At 41.1% G+C, this 17,457-nt stretch overlaps 1 protein-coding gene across 2 annotated transcripts in view; it reads right to left on the reverse strand.

Annotated features, from left to right (window-relative positions):
* The window catches only part of SPTBN2 (spectrin beta, non-erythrocytic 2), a 206,739-nt gene extending 189,641 nt beyond the window's left edge, over positions 1-17,098 (reverse strand). The window contains exon 1 of one of the 2 annotated variants that reach the window (XM_066582517.1): positions 16,885-17,098. In XM_066582517.1, coding sequence (XP_066438614.1) covers positions 16,885-17,044 — 160 coding nt within the window. In that variant the 5' untranslated portion in view covers positions 17,045-17,098. The remainder of the gene's footprint in view (positions 1-16,884) is intronic. The other variant, XM_066582519.1, reaches the window with a different exon arrangement.
* Positions 17,099-17,457: the final 359 nt, after the last annotated feature.

The following is a 17,457-nucleotide window of genomic DNA, read 5'->3' on the forward strand; positions in this document are numbered from 1 at the left end:
TTGAAACAAGGTATTCATGTTTACTTCAGGTTGAACTGTAAAGAATGGCATATAATGCAGTTTCTCTGCATTGTTTTAAGTTCTACAAACGAGAGCGTTGCTCACACAAGTACAGAAAGGTAAAGATGTTTAATGAGGATTATATTCTTGTGATTAAGAGGTTGTAATGTTCTAAGCTGCCACAGGAAATATTTCAGTTATTTTGGATATTAATTAGCTTTATAAGAAGATTTCAGCAGAATGTGCTGTGTCAGATTACTGAATGGAGAACTAACCTTTTGCTTTTCCCCTATGAAATGCTTCTTGTTGCAATATGTTGCATGCGGTCATGCCAGTGTGGCTCATCTATGTGGTCCAGGGCAGCCCACTGGATTGAAATATGGCACCATTAATAGTTTGTAAGCCTGCATGGTGCACTACACGTATCATGTGGTATGGCACCATGTATATGCTTTTTTAAAGCAAGAATAGTACTAAGCAGTGATTGTTCATCAGCACCTTGCACCTGTTTAACGCTCCTCCGTATAGCAGTTTGGCTGTTTGCATGTTTGGGATGTGTTGTTTTTACCTGGAATCCGGCCCTAACCGTGACTAGCGACCCTGCATACCTGTTCCTTTTCTTCAAGCGTGGGCTTGAGAAAGGCCCATACAGGGCTGAAACGTTGCATTTTTGATTGAGACCTTATATAATATATAATTTTTTAAGAAAGAATCCCCTGGTGTGCTGCTTCCACTACCTATCTTTGGACTATCCTCAAGTTAGGTCATCAGTAGTATTCTTCCTGCAAAACCCCTTTAAATAGAAGTCATTACAACTGCCATATCATAATCTGTTGTAGCCTGTAAAGGTGAGGAAAGTGAAATGTGGCTTTGACACCCTGGAAAATTATAACACTCCTTCAATATACGATAGTATTGTGGATAGCACAAGCAAGATAATGGCACTTTAATGGTAGAATTGTATTATCCCAGTTCTGTTGATTTGTGGCCAAAATACTGTAGAGTTTGCTACAGTGTTTCCATCCTGGACAATCTGTGAACTAAACTAAACGGATTAGATTTTAGATCGATGGTGCTTACACTGTAGCACATTACATGCTAGGAGAAAGTTGTGACTGATTACTATGGATCGCATGAGTATTTATGTACAGATTCTGTGCAGAGATCTACTAGACTAGATAAATTGTAGCAAGCCTTCAAATAAAATGTAACAAGTTTCATGTGTATGGATACTGAGGTGCACTATTAAAAACTGTTCAACCCTTGCATCTCAAGGTTTTGAAAATGGCCATAAATATACAAAATAATAAAACTCTCTGAAAAATAACACTGCTACTAAAACCGTTTCTTTTGGTGCTTGTGAAACTTTTGATAGCACCATATCTGATACTAAGGTGTATGTATGTATATATACATATATATCTCTGTCTGCTGCCAATGAACACATTTAAGAACATTCAGTCTGTCCTCCTTAACCACCTCTTGCTTTGCAACGCAAATAATAACCTCCTAAAACCAATTTGCATAACTTCCCTGCAACAATAACATTCTGCCTTTTGAGTGAAATGTTCTGAAAATAATACTATTTGCTCTTTTAAAGTGGGATTTATAGAGTTAAACAGTTGGACGCGTTCAATGAAACTCCAGCTTGAACACTTCAGTATAGAATTGTCTCTTTTCAGCCAGGGTTGATATCTTTTTGACACTAAGCCTCGGATGACAAGAAATTATATTTAGTGCATCTATGAGATGTTGGTGCATTGTTATTCACATTATTATTCTTTGCAAATCAAGTTCAGTCTGTGTGGTAAACTAATCTCCGCTACCAAAAATAGCAGAGGATATTTGCATGGAGTTTACCTGGAGTTTCCATTGCGCACCTGGTTAGTCCATTTAAAATAAATGTTTTTTTTCAAAAGTTTATCTGTATTTTGAGGACAGTGTCTCTTGTGAGTGTGAACATTGGCTGAATGAAGACAGCCAGGGTCCGACTGCAAGATTTCGCAGCGGAATTAGACCCTGTGCCCTGGCGGTGACCCCTAGATTTCCTGTCTGACGTCTTCTCTCTGCGCTGCGTATCCACAGTGGCTTGCCGCAGGATGGACGGCTTCCAATGACTGCAATGGAACCCGTCAGTGTGAGACTTGGACCAAAATAGGACAAAAAATCAAAGTTCTTCTATAAAATGAAAACTATTTGTCCTTGAAAACCTGTTCATGGTCTCATTTTATTGATAATGTTGCTTACAAATATTACTCCAACCACTTTTTGGTTGTGACTCATAGATTTGAAGATATTAGGCAATTTTCAGGGTTTTGTGTGTACCAGGTCTACAAATGAATGGTATGTTGAATGTGAGTTGAGGCCCTACTTTCCTTGTCAGATACTACTTGTTGTTTTTAAGGCCCTTTTAGACCCAACGATTTTTGCTCAAAAATTGCTCAAAGCCATCTTTTGAGCAATAATCGTTGTGTCTAACTGCACTGACATCAAGCAGTTTTCATTAAGCCATTGCTGATCGCTGATCTTTCAGCATGCTGAAAGATCAAGGATCAGTTATCAGGAATTCACAACGGGATACAGTTGATACTATTGTTTCAGCTGTATCCCGCTCCCTGAAGACAGGCGTGTTCTGCATGCCCCACTCGGAGCGCTCCGCTGTATAACAGCCAGGCGCTCTGAGCGGGGATCAGCTGAATGCAGAAGACAAGTGGCCCTGCTTTTCTTCTGCGTCCCCCACTCAGAGCGCTCGACTGTATAACAGCCGGGTGCTCCGAGCAGGGAACAGCTGAATGCAGAAGACAAGCAGCCTCTCTGGTCTTCTGCATCTCCTGCTCAGAGCGCAAAGTGATCGCTCAACATTTGAGCAATCACCTTGCGCTGTAAAAAGAACACAATGATTATCGCTCAAAAATCGCTTAAAGGGGTTGTCCCGCGGCGAAATCGAAATTTTTTTTTTACTTACCCCCGCATTCTGCCCTGTTAAAAAGAAAGCATTGGTTAGTTTTTAAAAATGGCATTGCGCTTACCTGCATCAGCGTCTGCAGCTTCTTCTTTTCTTCTTTTAAAGATGGCCCCGCTGGTCTTCTCCCACGGTGCACCGCGGGTCTTCTCCCATGGTGCACCGTGGATTTTCTTCTGCTTCCTTGCGTTCCATTGCCGATTCCAGCCTCCTGATTGTCTGGAATCGGCACACGTGACGGGGCGGAGCTACGATGACGATGCGGTGACCAGCTCTCCGGCACGAGCGGCCCCATTCACCAGGCAGAAGCACAAACTGCGCAAGCGCGTCTAAAAACACCAGAAGTAGAAAGAAGTGGAGAGCGCCACAGGTCGATCCAGTCCACACAAAAAACGCTGTGTGGATGCGGTCACAGAGTGTCTTTTCCTCAGTGCTCCAATCCTTCAAAATAAAGGAGAGCTGCAGATACAGGCTGGGGGTTCTAGAGGAAGAACTCCCCCAGATATAATGAAGAAAGAGAGAAAAAACAAACCATCAGAAAAAAGAGATCCGCGCTCACAGAAAAAATGCACTGAGGACAAATTCACATGTAGACAGTGGTGAGATGAAACACTTACTTGGAAGGAGGGGGGTATGATGCACAAATGCCCCCTAAAAACACCAGAAGACATCGGAATTAGACGGAGCTATGGAGACGGGGACGCCAGCAATGAAGCAGGTAAGTGAATAACTTCTGTATTAATATGGCCATACAGAAGTGTATAACCCCACTTGCTGCCGCAAGACAACCCCTTTAAAAGATAATCGTTGTTAGAGCGACACAATAATAGCTCGCAGATCAAGTAACCGGACCTACAAAGGGAGGTCACAAACTCTCCCTGAAGTATCCACATCCTTCCCCCACCCCTATCCCCCTTCCCCCCACTTAGCTCACTAGAGCTATTCCCTTAGATAACTACTCTTTCCCTCTTTTTCTATTTTCTCTTATCTTCACCTCCTGGACCCCTACCCGGAAGTGGGGAAAGATTCTGTCTGTTAAAGAAAATTTGGAATGGAGGCGGATAAGCCACAGTCTCCACGGGGGTGTGGGAGTGGAGCAGTTAGTGGGTGCAACATAACTATGCTCACGTTACAAAGGTTTCATTGTCTGAACTGCACCTTTTGTCGGCATGACATTGTATGCCTTCATACCCCAATAAAAACTTATTGAACTAAAAGATAATCGTTGTGTCTAAACCAGGTTTTAGGGAACAACCCTACCAGATATCTTCCCTTCTGCTCTTTGGGCGGGGACTTGTGTGGAGAATAGCAGGAAGCGCAGTCAGTATTTGAATTTCAAGTGGTAAACTTTGTGTTTTTCTTTTTAGTTTTGACTTTGAGTGAAAATACATTTAGAACCTTCGTCTTCCAAAGCAGCAGCTAGCATGAGTTTAAGTCATAAAGACAAGATTATTTGATCAAGTACGCATTTCAAATTATTGGTAGTAAGTTACCCTCAGATTTTCAAGTGTTGCAAAGTTTGTTTTATAATATGCGCCAAGTCAAACTAAGCATCAAGGAAGCTTCAAAATTTATTATCCAGGAAGTATTAATTTTCTGGGAGAGATGTAAGATTCCAGCAAGACACTTAAAAGGTTGTGTTGCAAAGCTTGAAAAACTTTATGAACCGTGGAGAAAACTGCAAAAAAATACTGGCAGAACTTGAAGTGCAGCTCAGAATGGAAAGGTGGAAGCCTTCAAGTCAGCCCTCGTTGACCTTTTCGATATTGCTCATCAGGATGCATTCATCAATATTACTGAAGTAGACAGGATGTTTTTGTTACTCCAGAGACAAAAGGGACATCTTGGCTGCATGGGAGTTGACTTGAAATTAGTGAAAGCAGAAAAACAAAGAAAAGAGAGGAAATTCGCTCAGATCGCAAGACTGGAAAAATCATAACAAGTAGGTGTGTTTGCTCTCTTTTCAATATTTTCTTTTCACCTTTTTAAATCTGTACTTTAACATGTATTTGAGATTTTTAATTGAATGTTTTATTAGAAGGGAGATACTAGTAGACGAGGAGCCAACACAAGATGAATTTGAGGCCATCCCAGAAATAAATCAGGAAGGGGAGCCAACTACAAAGAAAGTAAAGTACGCTCGAGGAAGTAAAGAAATTATTACCAAAAGTTGTCATTATTGTTGGATAGATGTAATATTTTGGACAGAGATGCACTGCGAATTATATCAGCTACTGCAGAGGCTAATTAAAGTAGATTTTAAACTGGGATGCAAAATTGCTTCCAGATATTTTGAATAGAGAAAGTGTAGAAAGGCTAGCTATTCTCATTAGCTGTGAGGAAGAAAATCAATTGATAGGAGTATCTCATCTTGAAAATAGTATGGGGATCACTCAAACAAAAGCTGTATTCTTTAAAGTAAAAGAGTGGGGGGACAGTTGGAAAAATCGATGCGATGTGCTTTGATGCCACTGCTGTAATCACAGGTCGTACTAGAGGAACATGTGTTCTGTTAGAACAAATGTTTGGGAACAATCTTTTATACCTGGCATGTCATCACCACATTTTAGACATCTTATTTAAGGCAGTGTTCAATTGCAAAATTGACTCTACCACTGGCTCTCAACCAGATATTTTTAAAAATGTCAAGCTAAGTGGTCTAAGATAGGCAAAAAAAAATACAAAAGTGGTATTGAGGATAAATATATATTTTGAAAAATGATCCGTGAGAGATTTCAAGCTTTCTTTTGAGACAGCAGCAGCCCAGGGATGACTATAAAGAAGTTTTCAAATTAGGTTGATTTTTTTTCTGGGATGTACTACTGAAGAAGAAATTTCAGGGTACCTGTTGCCATTCCTTACGCTAGGTGGATGACCAAAGCCATTTATTCACTAAGGGTGGGGTCACATGAGCGTGTTTTAGCGCCTACATAGGTGCCTACATAGGTTCGCAGCTATGTACGAGCAAAAACACGCGTGTATGCAGCTGCATGCTTGTCAATGGAGCGCTTCAGCCAATCACAATCAGGGCTACCAGCAGATGGGGATTTTAAATCCCCGGCTGCTGATAGCTCAGCACAGCAGTGCAAAGCCGGGGACAGTGGCAGAAGTCGCCGCTGAGCCCCGGCAGCTGTTAATGGCTTTTCAGGGTAGGGCTTCATAAGCCCTTTCCTGAAAAGCCTGTTAAAGTAGTGGGAAAAAAAATGATACTTACCAGCCAGGGCTCAGCCGCGGCTTCTGCAGCTGTCCCCCGGCTGCTGTAGTTATGAACTATCAGCAGCTGGGGATTTAAAATCCCTGCCTGCTGGTAGCTCTAATAGTGATTGGCTGAGCGCTTCAGCTAATCACAATCAGAGCTACCAGCAGACAGGGATTTTAAATCCTCGGCTGCTGATAACTCAGCACAGCAGTGCAGAGCCGGGGACAGCAGCAGAAGTCACCGCTGAGCCCCGGCAGCTGTCAATGGCTTTTCAGGGAAGGGCTTCATAAGCCCGCGGGGGTCGTGTTCTTCATGGCAGCGGCGGAGAGGTAAGTTTTTTTTTGTTTTGTTTTGTTTTTACACTAAAATGTTTCTTTTTCAGGGAAGGGCTTATATGTAAAGCCCTTCCCTGAAAAAGAATGCAGGGGTGCCGGAAGACCATTGTTTTCAATGGAGCCGCCGGCAGCAGCAGCAGCTCCATTGAAAACAATGCATGCATTCCCAATGTTGCTCGCATGTCCTATCTTTGCAGGCACGCACCTGCAAAGTACGGACATGTGAACACACCACAGGGAATGCATTGTTGTAAATACAAGTATGTTTTTGTGTGTGCTTATGCACACACAAAAACACCCTCGTGTGAACCCACCCTAAAAATGTATATTTTCAGGGATCAGTTTCCTTTGAATGATGTGAAAAAGTAATAGGCAAAATTTGTTTTTGTTTATTAATATTTCAGTGAAAGCTTTGTTTAATGCCCCCAAGATGGCTATGGCCTCAACCAAGATTTGCAATAGTTAAAAATCTAAATTCAGAACAAGTGGCATTTTGGTTTTTGATGAAACTTTGAAGGAACAAGTTAGGAAAAAAATGGCTTTGAAATTATCTTTTCGAGAGCAGAAGGTTGAAAATGAATTAGATGACATAAATGTAAGAGCATAACTCAGCCTTGAAGAAGCACATTCACTGTTGATCAAGGCAATTTATTTATTTTTATTTCTCCTCAAACTTTTGATTTTTCTAAATGGTTCAAAATTGCAATTTCTTTTTTGGAAAGTGATCCAGGTGTGTGGTTTGAAAAGTCTGATTAGTTGAAAGATAAAATGATAGTAGAAGAATTAAGGGTTGTAAATGACACAGCCGAGAGGAGTGTCAAATTGATCCAAAATTTTAATTCAAGTATTACCGAAGTCATAGCAAACTGTAGGAACCTTTACCATAATACTGCAAAAGGCACCCTCTAAGCTTCTTCCTAATGTCTAAGGCCTCATGTCCACGGGGAAAATCGGGCCCGCTACGGATTCTACATGTAGAATCCGTAGCGGGTCCCTCCTGCCCCGCGGACATGAGTGCTGAAAATAAGAATTTACCTATCCGTAGCGGGCGGGGAAGCTCTGCTCTTCCTCACGGCCGGATCTTCTTTTTCGGCCGGCGGATGAATTCCTCACGCCGGCGGCACGTCGCCGGCACGTCGTCGACGTGCCGCGCATGCGCCGGGCACATCCGCCGAGCCGAAGCAAGGGAGATGCGGCCGTGAGGAAGAGAAGACCTTCCCGGCCCGCTGCGGGTGAGTAAATTCTTTTAAATTCCTATTTTAGGTCTCCCGTGGATCCGGACGGCTTCCATAGGCTTCAATAGAAGCCCGCGGGAGCCGTCCCCGCGGGAGACCCGCACGAAAATGGAGCATGGTCCAGATTTTTTCATGCTCCATTTTTTTTTTAAATCACTTTTATTGACGATCCGCGGGTATTTATCTACCCGCGGGTGGTCAATGCATCCCTATGGGGTGCGGATCCGCGCGCGGGAGAAGAGTTAAAATCCGCTGCGGATTTTAATTCTTATTTTCCCCATGGACATGAGGCCTAAATCATGTAAAATTTAAATAAATCTTAAATTTCTTTTATGGTTTTTTTTTATTGGTACAATGCACATTAATACTTTTTTTTTTATTTTGTAATACATATTCTTCTATCTTGTGATAAATCATATTTTTTATGTGAAATACATTTCTTGTAATTTATTCAGATTTTTGTTCTCATATAATACCCTTTTTCATCTTGGGTTTGTCAAAATGTCTATGAAAATACATTCAGTACCTTATATTACCTGTTTTTCGATTTATAAACTCGATAAAAGAAATTCATTAATGTTAAAATCGGAGATAATGGCATGTAGCCATGCACTTGAGTGTTTTCAGGAAATATCGATTTTTGGGAATCCAGGACACGACCAGCACTGAAAATGTACTAATATCTTCAAATATATGAATGATACTTAAAAAGGGATTAAAGTAATATTTGTGGACAAGAACATTACCAATAAAATGAGACCATGATCTCATTTTCTAGGACAAATAGGACAAATATTTTTTATTTCAAGAACTGTGATTTTTTATTTTTTTTGTTTAAATAAAAACTCTCTAAAATCATAACTTCAGGGTTGATGAGGCAGGGGTTAACATTATCCAATTGACTAGAAACTTTCAGAAACCCCTTTTCTTACCAAATGGCAACTTTTGGTGGGGTCCCCCATAAAAAATGTGAACATTTGATTTTTTTTTTTTCGTGACCAACCATTTATTTTTTATTTTTTGCATGTGCAAAAATGCAGCCCTAAGTGTGCAGAGAATACAGTAAAATACGCATACATGTATGCAAAAATGCATGGCATTAGCGTGCAAAGAACACAATACAATATGCATGCAAAAATTCAGCGCGAATCACTTAAATGCGCTGCATAAATATGCTTACACCAGTGTGAAGCTGGCTGAAATGTTAATGTTTCTTGCTCTGGAGACCATAGAATATTCTTGCATCTAGATCTCCCTGTTAATGTCAGTAAATGTTATACTAATATCTGGTTCTTCAAATTACAGTTAACTGCTAGGGGTCCGAGCATTAAAGGGCTTTCTTTTGTTTACACTATTGGGGACCTATCCTGTTAAGTCCTGCCGCTCAGGATCCCCACCAATTAGCTGATTGAAGTGACAACAGCTCTCAAGACAGTGTCACTGCCAATTTAGTCCATAGCAGGCACAGCACCATACATTCTATAGTAGCTGTATAGCAGATCAGTGCCATTCACTTAAAGGTAACTAAGCTGCTCTCAAGCCATGTGACTGATGAATGTGATCCTGCATGCTTGAGAAGAGGCCATGGCGCCCATCAATGCATTGTAGCCTCTTCTATCAGTTGATCCACTGGGATCCTGAGAATAGGTCTTCAATAGTTTAATCCTGAAAAACACATTTAACCCTTTAGCGACCAAGACTATTTGCGCCCTAAAGGCCCGGCCAAATTTTGAAAATCTGACATGTCACTTTAACATAGAATAACTCTGTGAAGGTTTACATATCCAAGTGATTCTGACATTGTTTTTTCGACATATTATACTTCATTTAGGTAATAAAAATAGACATTTTTGTATATTTATTAAAAGCCCCAAAATTTTGGAAAAGTCTGAAAAAAGTCATTTTTGTCACATTTTCAACTGCAATATCTCAAATATGTGCAAACATACTGTACAAATTTTTTGATATATATTTCTATTTGTTTACTTTATTATGGACGCACATTGAAAAAAAGTCAGAGTTTTTTTTAACCATTTAGGAGACGTACAAAGTTTACATTAATTATTAACATTTTGAGGAATATTTTGTTTTCCTACACCAAGCCTAGATTGCAAAGGCTCATAGGTGTCAGAATGATAGATACCCCTACAAATGACCCAATTTTAAAAACTACACCCCTAAATATATTCACTGCGGGGTGTCATGAGTATTTTGACCCTACAGTTTCTTTTCAGGAATTAATGCAATTTTAAGAAAAAATAACATTTTATATTTTTGCAAATATGCGGTTTTAAAGATAGGATTTTTTCTATAGTGCACATGAAAGTGAGGATTTGCACCCCAAAATGGATCCCCCAAACGGAAAGGAGCATTACACTTCAACTGTCTTTTTTTTTGTTAATGGCGATCACGTGACAGGGTACCCCTTACCCCAGCAATCCCCATCTTTTGCACATGCATCCGCCATTTTCGTGACTGGCTCGTGCACAGAAGCCAGGGTAAGGTCCACGGATAAATCTGGGGTCCTTAGGTACGTAATTTAATGTCACCTCATAGATATGATCCGTGAGGGGAGATGAAACTCACACTTTTTTTTACAACTATTTTACTTTTAAATGACTGCTGCTTATCCATTGGATAATAGCAATTATGTGACCGAGAACTGCATACAGGGGTCCCCGGTAATATCTCTCTGCTCCTGGCTACACATGCTAGCCAGTAGCAGAGGGATTTTAAATTTCCCGGGCCGTGCACTCTTCTGAGTATGCGCCTGACATATAACATCTGATCGCATGCGCAGAAGGCAATGTCCGGTCCAGGAAGGACCAGAACGCCGCAGGACATCACAGAGGATGGGGTGAGTAGTTTCAGCTGTCCTAATGGATCCGATCCATGAAGGGAGCTGAATCTAACTTTTCTTTTACACTATTATGCGATTGCGTGCCCGGGGGATGCTTCCTGCCCCCCATGACAGCTCCAGGTTGTCTGCTACTTCTGTCACGTCCATAGCACATGTGGCTTTAATCCCCAGAGCGAGCATGCTTTTACAGCCCTGGGGATTAAAGCCCATTAAAGCAGGATGTAAAAAGTCTATGCGGTGGTCACTAAGGGGTTAAGACAACCTGTGATCGGCTTATTTTCAAATGAACCTTCACAGAAAAAGCTGACAAACCCCTTAATATTTCAATTTCCTTGGAATTTCCTCCCCTACATTCAATCCAATTAATAATTACTGTATATAGAGTTACATTTATCTGACCAGATAAAATGTTGTAGCATGTTAAATGTTGGTTGTGCAATGACCTCATCCTTGACTAATTTAGGCCTCATTCAGAGGACCATAATGCAGCTGCTTTTTATTGTTCTCTTACAGGAAAAAATCCGAAACTGATGATGGGTCCTATACTTGAACTAATAGCAACATAGATCTCATGATGCTGTAATTTCAGTATAAGCATGGTTGGCAGGAATTTGTGACCATACGGATGCTAGAATGTGGTACTACAGATGCCTGAATGAGTTCTTCTGTTTTTTCTACATTTAAGATCCAGTGCATCAACTGCATTAAAAGGCCCTATGTAAATTGTTATCACAATACACATTAGATTGTCAGCAGAACACGTCAATTTAGGCAAGATTGGCTGACGTTCTAATGTGTTTGGGGGTCTACCGGCTCTCTTCCAACAGCAAATATTGGGTGAAAAAGTCGGAAATGTTGGATTTCAACATGCTTGATGTTTTTTTTCTTGGGAGAGATAAGTCGCTACTAGAGATGAGCAAACCTACTCGGCTACGCCCCGTTTTCGCCCGAGCGCCGCGATTTTCGAGTACTTCCGTACTTGGGCGAAAAGATTCGGGGGGTGCTGTGGGTGAGTGGGGGGTTGCAGCGGGGAGTGGGGGGAGAGAGAGAGAGGGCTCCCCCCTCTTCCCCGCTGCTACCCCTCGCTCCGCCACACCTCCCCCCGGCGCCCCCCGAATCTTTTCACCCAAGTACGGAAGTACTCGAAAATCGCGGTGCTCGATCGAGTAATTACTCGAAACGAGTACGTTCGCTCATCTCTAGTCGCTACATATAAATTGTAGCATCACAGCTTCCCTTTCATATATAGTGCAACCTACTTGAATTGCAATCGTTTTAAGATTTGTCATCTGATTTCTTTTAGTTAGCAGTTAATACTGTTCCTCAAGGCTCTGAACAAGGAGATTGGAGCTCCGTTAGCAATATATATTGTAAAAATTGTATTTTCTCACTTTGTGACACAAATCTATTAAATCTTTTAATCTTTGGAGGCACACCTAAAAGGTTTTTAAACTCCCATGTCTTGTTGGGAAAGTGCTGGAAACCCTAGGTGGTGGATGCCAGTAGGCAACACTTCTTTTTTTCCCCTCCCTATCATCCTGCCATGATGTTGCTTAACAGTTGAAATTAAAACTGTCATACAAAATGTATGTGCATAGCAGCGTGATAATTACTTCAAATGGTGATTTCTTTATTGATAAGAGCCAAAAAAGAGATTGCTTCCCGAGTACAATCAATTAGCTAGTTTCTGACTGCATCTTCAAAGTGTTTAATAACCAGAATGGAAAAGACTGATAAAAAACATTTGGTTGCTTAGATTATACCAGTCCTCCTTTTCCTCCTTACTGTGGGGTTACTGTACTCCACACAGTGAAGAGGAGATTGAATGGAGCAATGGTCCCACAAGTCTACTTTCAATGAGACTGCATAGATTCCAGAGTTGGTGCCGTTCAGCTATTTCCATGAGCCCTATTGAAATGAATGGATCACTGACTGCAGATGCTCAGCCAGCGATCCATTCGCAGTGATGTCCCTGCGGGGAAGAGAAGCAATCCCCGCAGTGACAGGAGTCCTGTTCTCTAGATCAACAGGGATCACAGCAGTGATACCCCCATCAATTCGCAAGTTATCCACTGTGGATAGGGGATGACTTGCAATTGTGTTACAACCCCTTTAAACTTAAATTAATGGATGGATAACCTTTAACATTATCCAAAGCTCATTATAATTCAAGCAACCAAATGTTTCCTATCAGTCTTTCACGTTTTGGTTGTTAAAAACTTGACTTCCTGAGTACACTTAATTATCAATTGCAGTACAACCCCTTTATTTTTTTTACTTAAAGGAGATGTCCCGCGCCGAAACGGGTTTTTTTTTTTTAACCCCCCCCCCCCCCCCCCCCGTTCGGCGCGAGACAACCCCGATGCAGGGGTTAAAAAACCCACCCGCACAGCGCTTACCTGAATCCCGGCGGTCCGGCGTCTTCATACTCACCTGCTGAAGATGGCCGCCGGGATCCTCTGTCTTCATGGACCGCAGGGCTTCTGTGCGGTCCATTGCCGATTCCAGCCTCCTGATTGGCTGGAATCGGCACGTGACGGGGCGGAGCTACACGGAGCCCCATAGAGAAGAGAAGACCCGGACTGCGCAAGCGCGGCTAATTTGGCCATCGGAGGGCGAAAATTAGTCGGCTCCATGGGAACGAGGACGCTAGCAGCGGAGCAGGTAAGTATAAAACTTTTTATAACTTCTGTATGGCTCATAATTAATGCACAATGTACATTACAAAGTGCATTATTATGGCCATGCAGAAGTGTATAGACCCACTTGCTGCCTCGGGACAACCCCTTTAAATATATAATTTTAGCATGCACAGTAGCACATTAAGAAACTTACACAGGTTCCCTTTCTCTAATATGGTAGGTGGGAGGTAAAATTAGGACATGCTGAGTCTGCGGTCACATCCAGGACCTGCAGCCTAAGAGAGCCCAAAAGTTGTCTCTGCTCCATATGAAGACACTGTTACTATGATTTACAACTAATAGAGGGCCCTGTTACAGATCTTGCACTGGATCTTCAATTTTTTGGAGTCCAATACTAGTCAAGTGGGCTTTCTTCATTGCCCAGTGCCAATGACTAGCATATTTGATTGATGTTAGACAGTGGAGTCCTGCTTGACAAATTAATAGTATATAGCTTTGAAAGTAACTGAAGCCGTTGTATGTGAACAAGGAGGACTAGAACAAAGACAAAAAAGTGGCCGAATCAGGGAGGCTGTGGCTGCAAAGGTATGCAGCCTATTTTGCTGTAAGAACATGATGGGTCCACTTTTTTATGTATTAATGTAGCTAGCCTCCCCAGTATATGCAAGTTAGTGTTGTTACTTTGGTTAGTTATTCCTTTCTATCTGAAATTCCTAGTCTCTTTCTCGTCAGAAGGGTCATGTGATCTCAATTCTGAGCAGCTCAAATTTACTTGGATGTATGTTCCTCTGAACTAGTCAGTTTTGAGGTGGTCATAATCCCTGTGATGGGACCCTATCGCATATGGTCTCCAGAGGGGGACATAGACATTGCCATCACAGTTTTTGATGATGATCACGTGGTTCCTGTCACATTGTTTTGATGAGGGAGATGATAGTTCAGCCTCTTGACTGTATACTTATGGTCTGTAAGTTATTTATAAAAATATAGAACGTAATGATAGACTTTTTTCTGTAAGGCAGAGGTGGTACTGTCTCTAGATGCTCATGTAATACTATACTAATGCATCATGGGGTTGGAAGCGCAGAACTGTGAAAGTGAAAGCACAGCATTAAGATGGTGCCTGATAAGTATCAAACAGGGGCTGCAGTATATAGAAGTGACTGCAATCTACAGAGGAGATGTCCAGAGTGTGACAAGCACGCAGGTGGAGGGTGCGCAGCAAAATGTGTTTTCGCCAGAGTGGCTCTTTAATTTGTTGTGTTTCAGTGAGGCATAAAATTGTCACACTTTATACATGGATTATATGACATCACCACCTTCATATCATCTTAGTATAACTTATATTTTGAATATACATAGTGGGATAGTTGGTAAACTAATAAGGAATGCATTATTTTGGTAATAACGTGTTAAATATATTGAGAATGTTTGCTAAAGAACACGGTGCAATTTGAATAGGTCTCCATGGAAACATTGTAGGATTTTGACAAATAAAAGTGCTATTATTGGAATAATTAGCAAACACATTTAATTGTGAAGTCAGCTAGCACACGTGCTACTTGGTCCTAGAGGGTGATTTTAGCTCTTCATTTCACTGCACAATTTGCCGACACTCAAATCCTAGTGGTCTTCAGCTTTTATGAGATTAAACGCAACATCAGAACACCACAGGACAGTAAAGGTGTCTTTACACAGGGCAATTGTCACCCAAGTAATCGTTGAAAACGGTGAATTCGGGCGATAGTCGTTCCAGCCATCGATGGGTCACTGAGCGAGAAACTGTTAACCCAAGAACCAAGTAGTCGATGAATGACTGTCTGTTTCCAGTGAATGGAGTGTGGTGGCCAGAAGAGGTCTCTAGCCATTCTGTCTCCATTCTCTGAAGTACTATTACTCCTGTGTGACATCACAGGAGCATTAGTTGGTGCGACGACTGTCAGGTGTGTATGCACCTGACAGTCATCCCATATAAAGATATCTTAAGAATTACATTTAAAAAATGTGCAACATCTGTTAATGTCCAGCAGATTGTTGTAAAAATTAATTAGACTCCTTAAGTGATGTGTGTAACAATATCTAATGGAGCACACAGTGATCAATACCCCACAAAATGCCACCTGCAGGGGTGCAGCTCACCAGCCCTCCTTGCTGCCGGGGTAAGGATTAAATAGAAAAAAATTATACAACAAAAAAGAAAACTTAATTCTCATTCCAAGTGATAATGTTGTCCAAGTGGACTAACTAACCACACAGTGCTTGCAACAGTAATCTCAGTGCTTTACAACAAGGTACAGTACCTTGGGATGCGAGTGCCTCAGTTTGCGAGTTTTTTGACTTGCGAGCAGGCTCTATCCCGAATTTTTGCTCTGATTTACAAGCAAAAACTTGGGGTACAAGCCTGCTTGCAAGTTGAAAAATTCGAAGGCTGAGGCTCGGGGGGGATCTATACTCGCCTGTCACCAGCGTTTCATCCTCGCGATGGTCTATGGTGCTGCTGCAGGTTGTCGCTCCTTCCTCCACGCCGACTCAGAGCATTGATTACCAATCAGAGCTTAGCTTGCTTGAGGTGGGGCATTCAAGCCTGCAGCAGTGCCGTAGATCATGGATAATGAAAACAAAGATCTGGTTTCATTATACCTAATGGAGGATACCAGAATGTACCGTACAAAAGTAGATCATGGAGGGACGCCAGTGCTAGGTGAGTATTTGATCTTTTTTTTTTTTTTTTACTTGCAGTTAGTTTCCTTATTGAAATGCATTGGAATGCATTAATGGCGTTTCAATGCATTTCAATATGGAGAAGTGCTTTGACATACGAGTTTTTGGGCTTAAGAGCTCCGTCTCGGAACAAATTAAACTCATATGTCAAGGCACCACTGTATTATGTGTCTTCATGTGGCACTTTTGGTTTGAAGCTATTGTCAATTTTTTTGTCTGGATTATAAGCAGACTTCTAACATATAGCTACTAAAAATATCCAAAAGTGGGCACACTGAGTGCTGTTGGCAAACTAGAAACAGCAATTTATGGTTTTTCCTGGAAGAATTACTAAAAATAGACATTTAGAGCTCATTCCCACAAATGTAAATATGCTCTGTATTACATACATAATACGCTGTGAATATAGCCCATAGATTTTACATTTTTTGGTCACCTGAAAAAAAACACAGCATGTCCTATCATGGTGCATATTATGCACTGAAACTGTCAATTGAAAGCAATGGGCTTGTGAAATATGCAGGAAACCTGCATGTTCACTGTGTATTTACGCAAGAAATCAATGCAATACAGATTGATCGAAATACGGAGGAAATGGGCGTTTTTCACAGTGTATTTACACTACCAAAAAACCGCCGATGCCCATGTGAATGAGCCCTTAGATGTATGATGATAGATACAGACAATATTGGTGGAGTCAGCTGACCATCTATAGGATAATGTATACAACCCAATATAGACATTAGAGCATTACGACCCAATATAGACAAATAAAATGACTGTCTTTGTCAGTAAATTTGTAATTTCCACTTTATGAACATGCATGCACAATACAGTAGGCAGATGTACCTTTCTTTTCTACCGCCAAATAAATGCATGATGGTCAAATAGCAAATCTGTGTAATTTAGCAAAAATCATTTCATGCTTACCCGCAAGTGCTTTAATTCTAGATCTTTCAAACAGACGTGCAGAACTATTTTCATTGTCCCAGTCATCATCATTGGCTAGATCCCATCTGTTGTTAATATCATTGTATTGTTGTTGAATTTCCAAGCTGTTATAATCTGTTGGTGAAAGTGGGCTACTCATGACTGCAACGATGATATCAAAGGAGAGTACAATAAGAATGAATTTCGCTCAAAAGTGAGTCCTTAGCCTAGGAAAAAAAGGCAAATATTGTAAGCATGGAGCCCTATACAGAAGATTTACAAATCAAATGTTTATATTTTCTTACAGGTAGTAATCTCAATCATTGGTATTACTTGTAAGAAGCAAAATCTTTAGACTATGTTTAACAATTACATAGATTTTCAAAATGTTAGACACTGTAAACTTGGGCGAGCATAAAGGACAGTTTTGGAATTGGAAGTGAAAAAGTAGAAACTCTTCATACAAGTCGACCTGAAAGCAAAGAAACTAAAATTACTGCAAGCAAGTGAGATAAGTGAGCAACGTGACCAACAACTTAAGAATGAGCTGGAAAGAGCCCCATCAAAGGTTGC

The sequence above is a fragment of the Eleutherodactylus coqui genome, chromosome 11, assembly GCF_035609145.1.
Source record: "Eleutherodactylus coqui strain aEleCoq1 chromosome 11, aEleCoq1.hap1, whole genome shotgun sequence".
Lineage (NCBI taxonomy): Eukaryota > Metazoa > Chordata > Amphibia > Anura > Eleutherodactylidae > Eleutherodactylus > Eleutherodactylus coqui.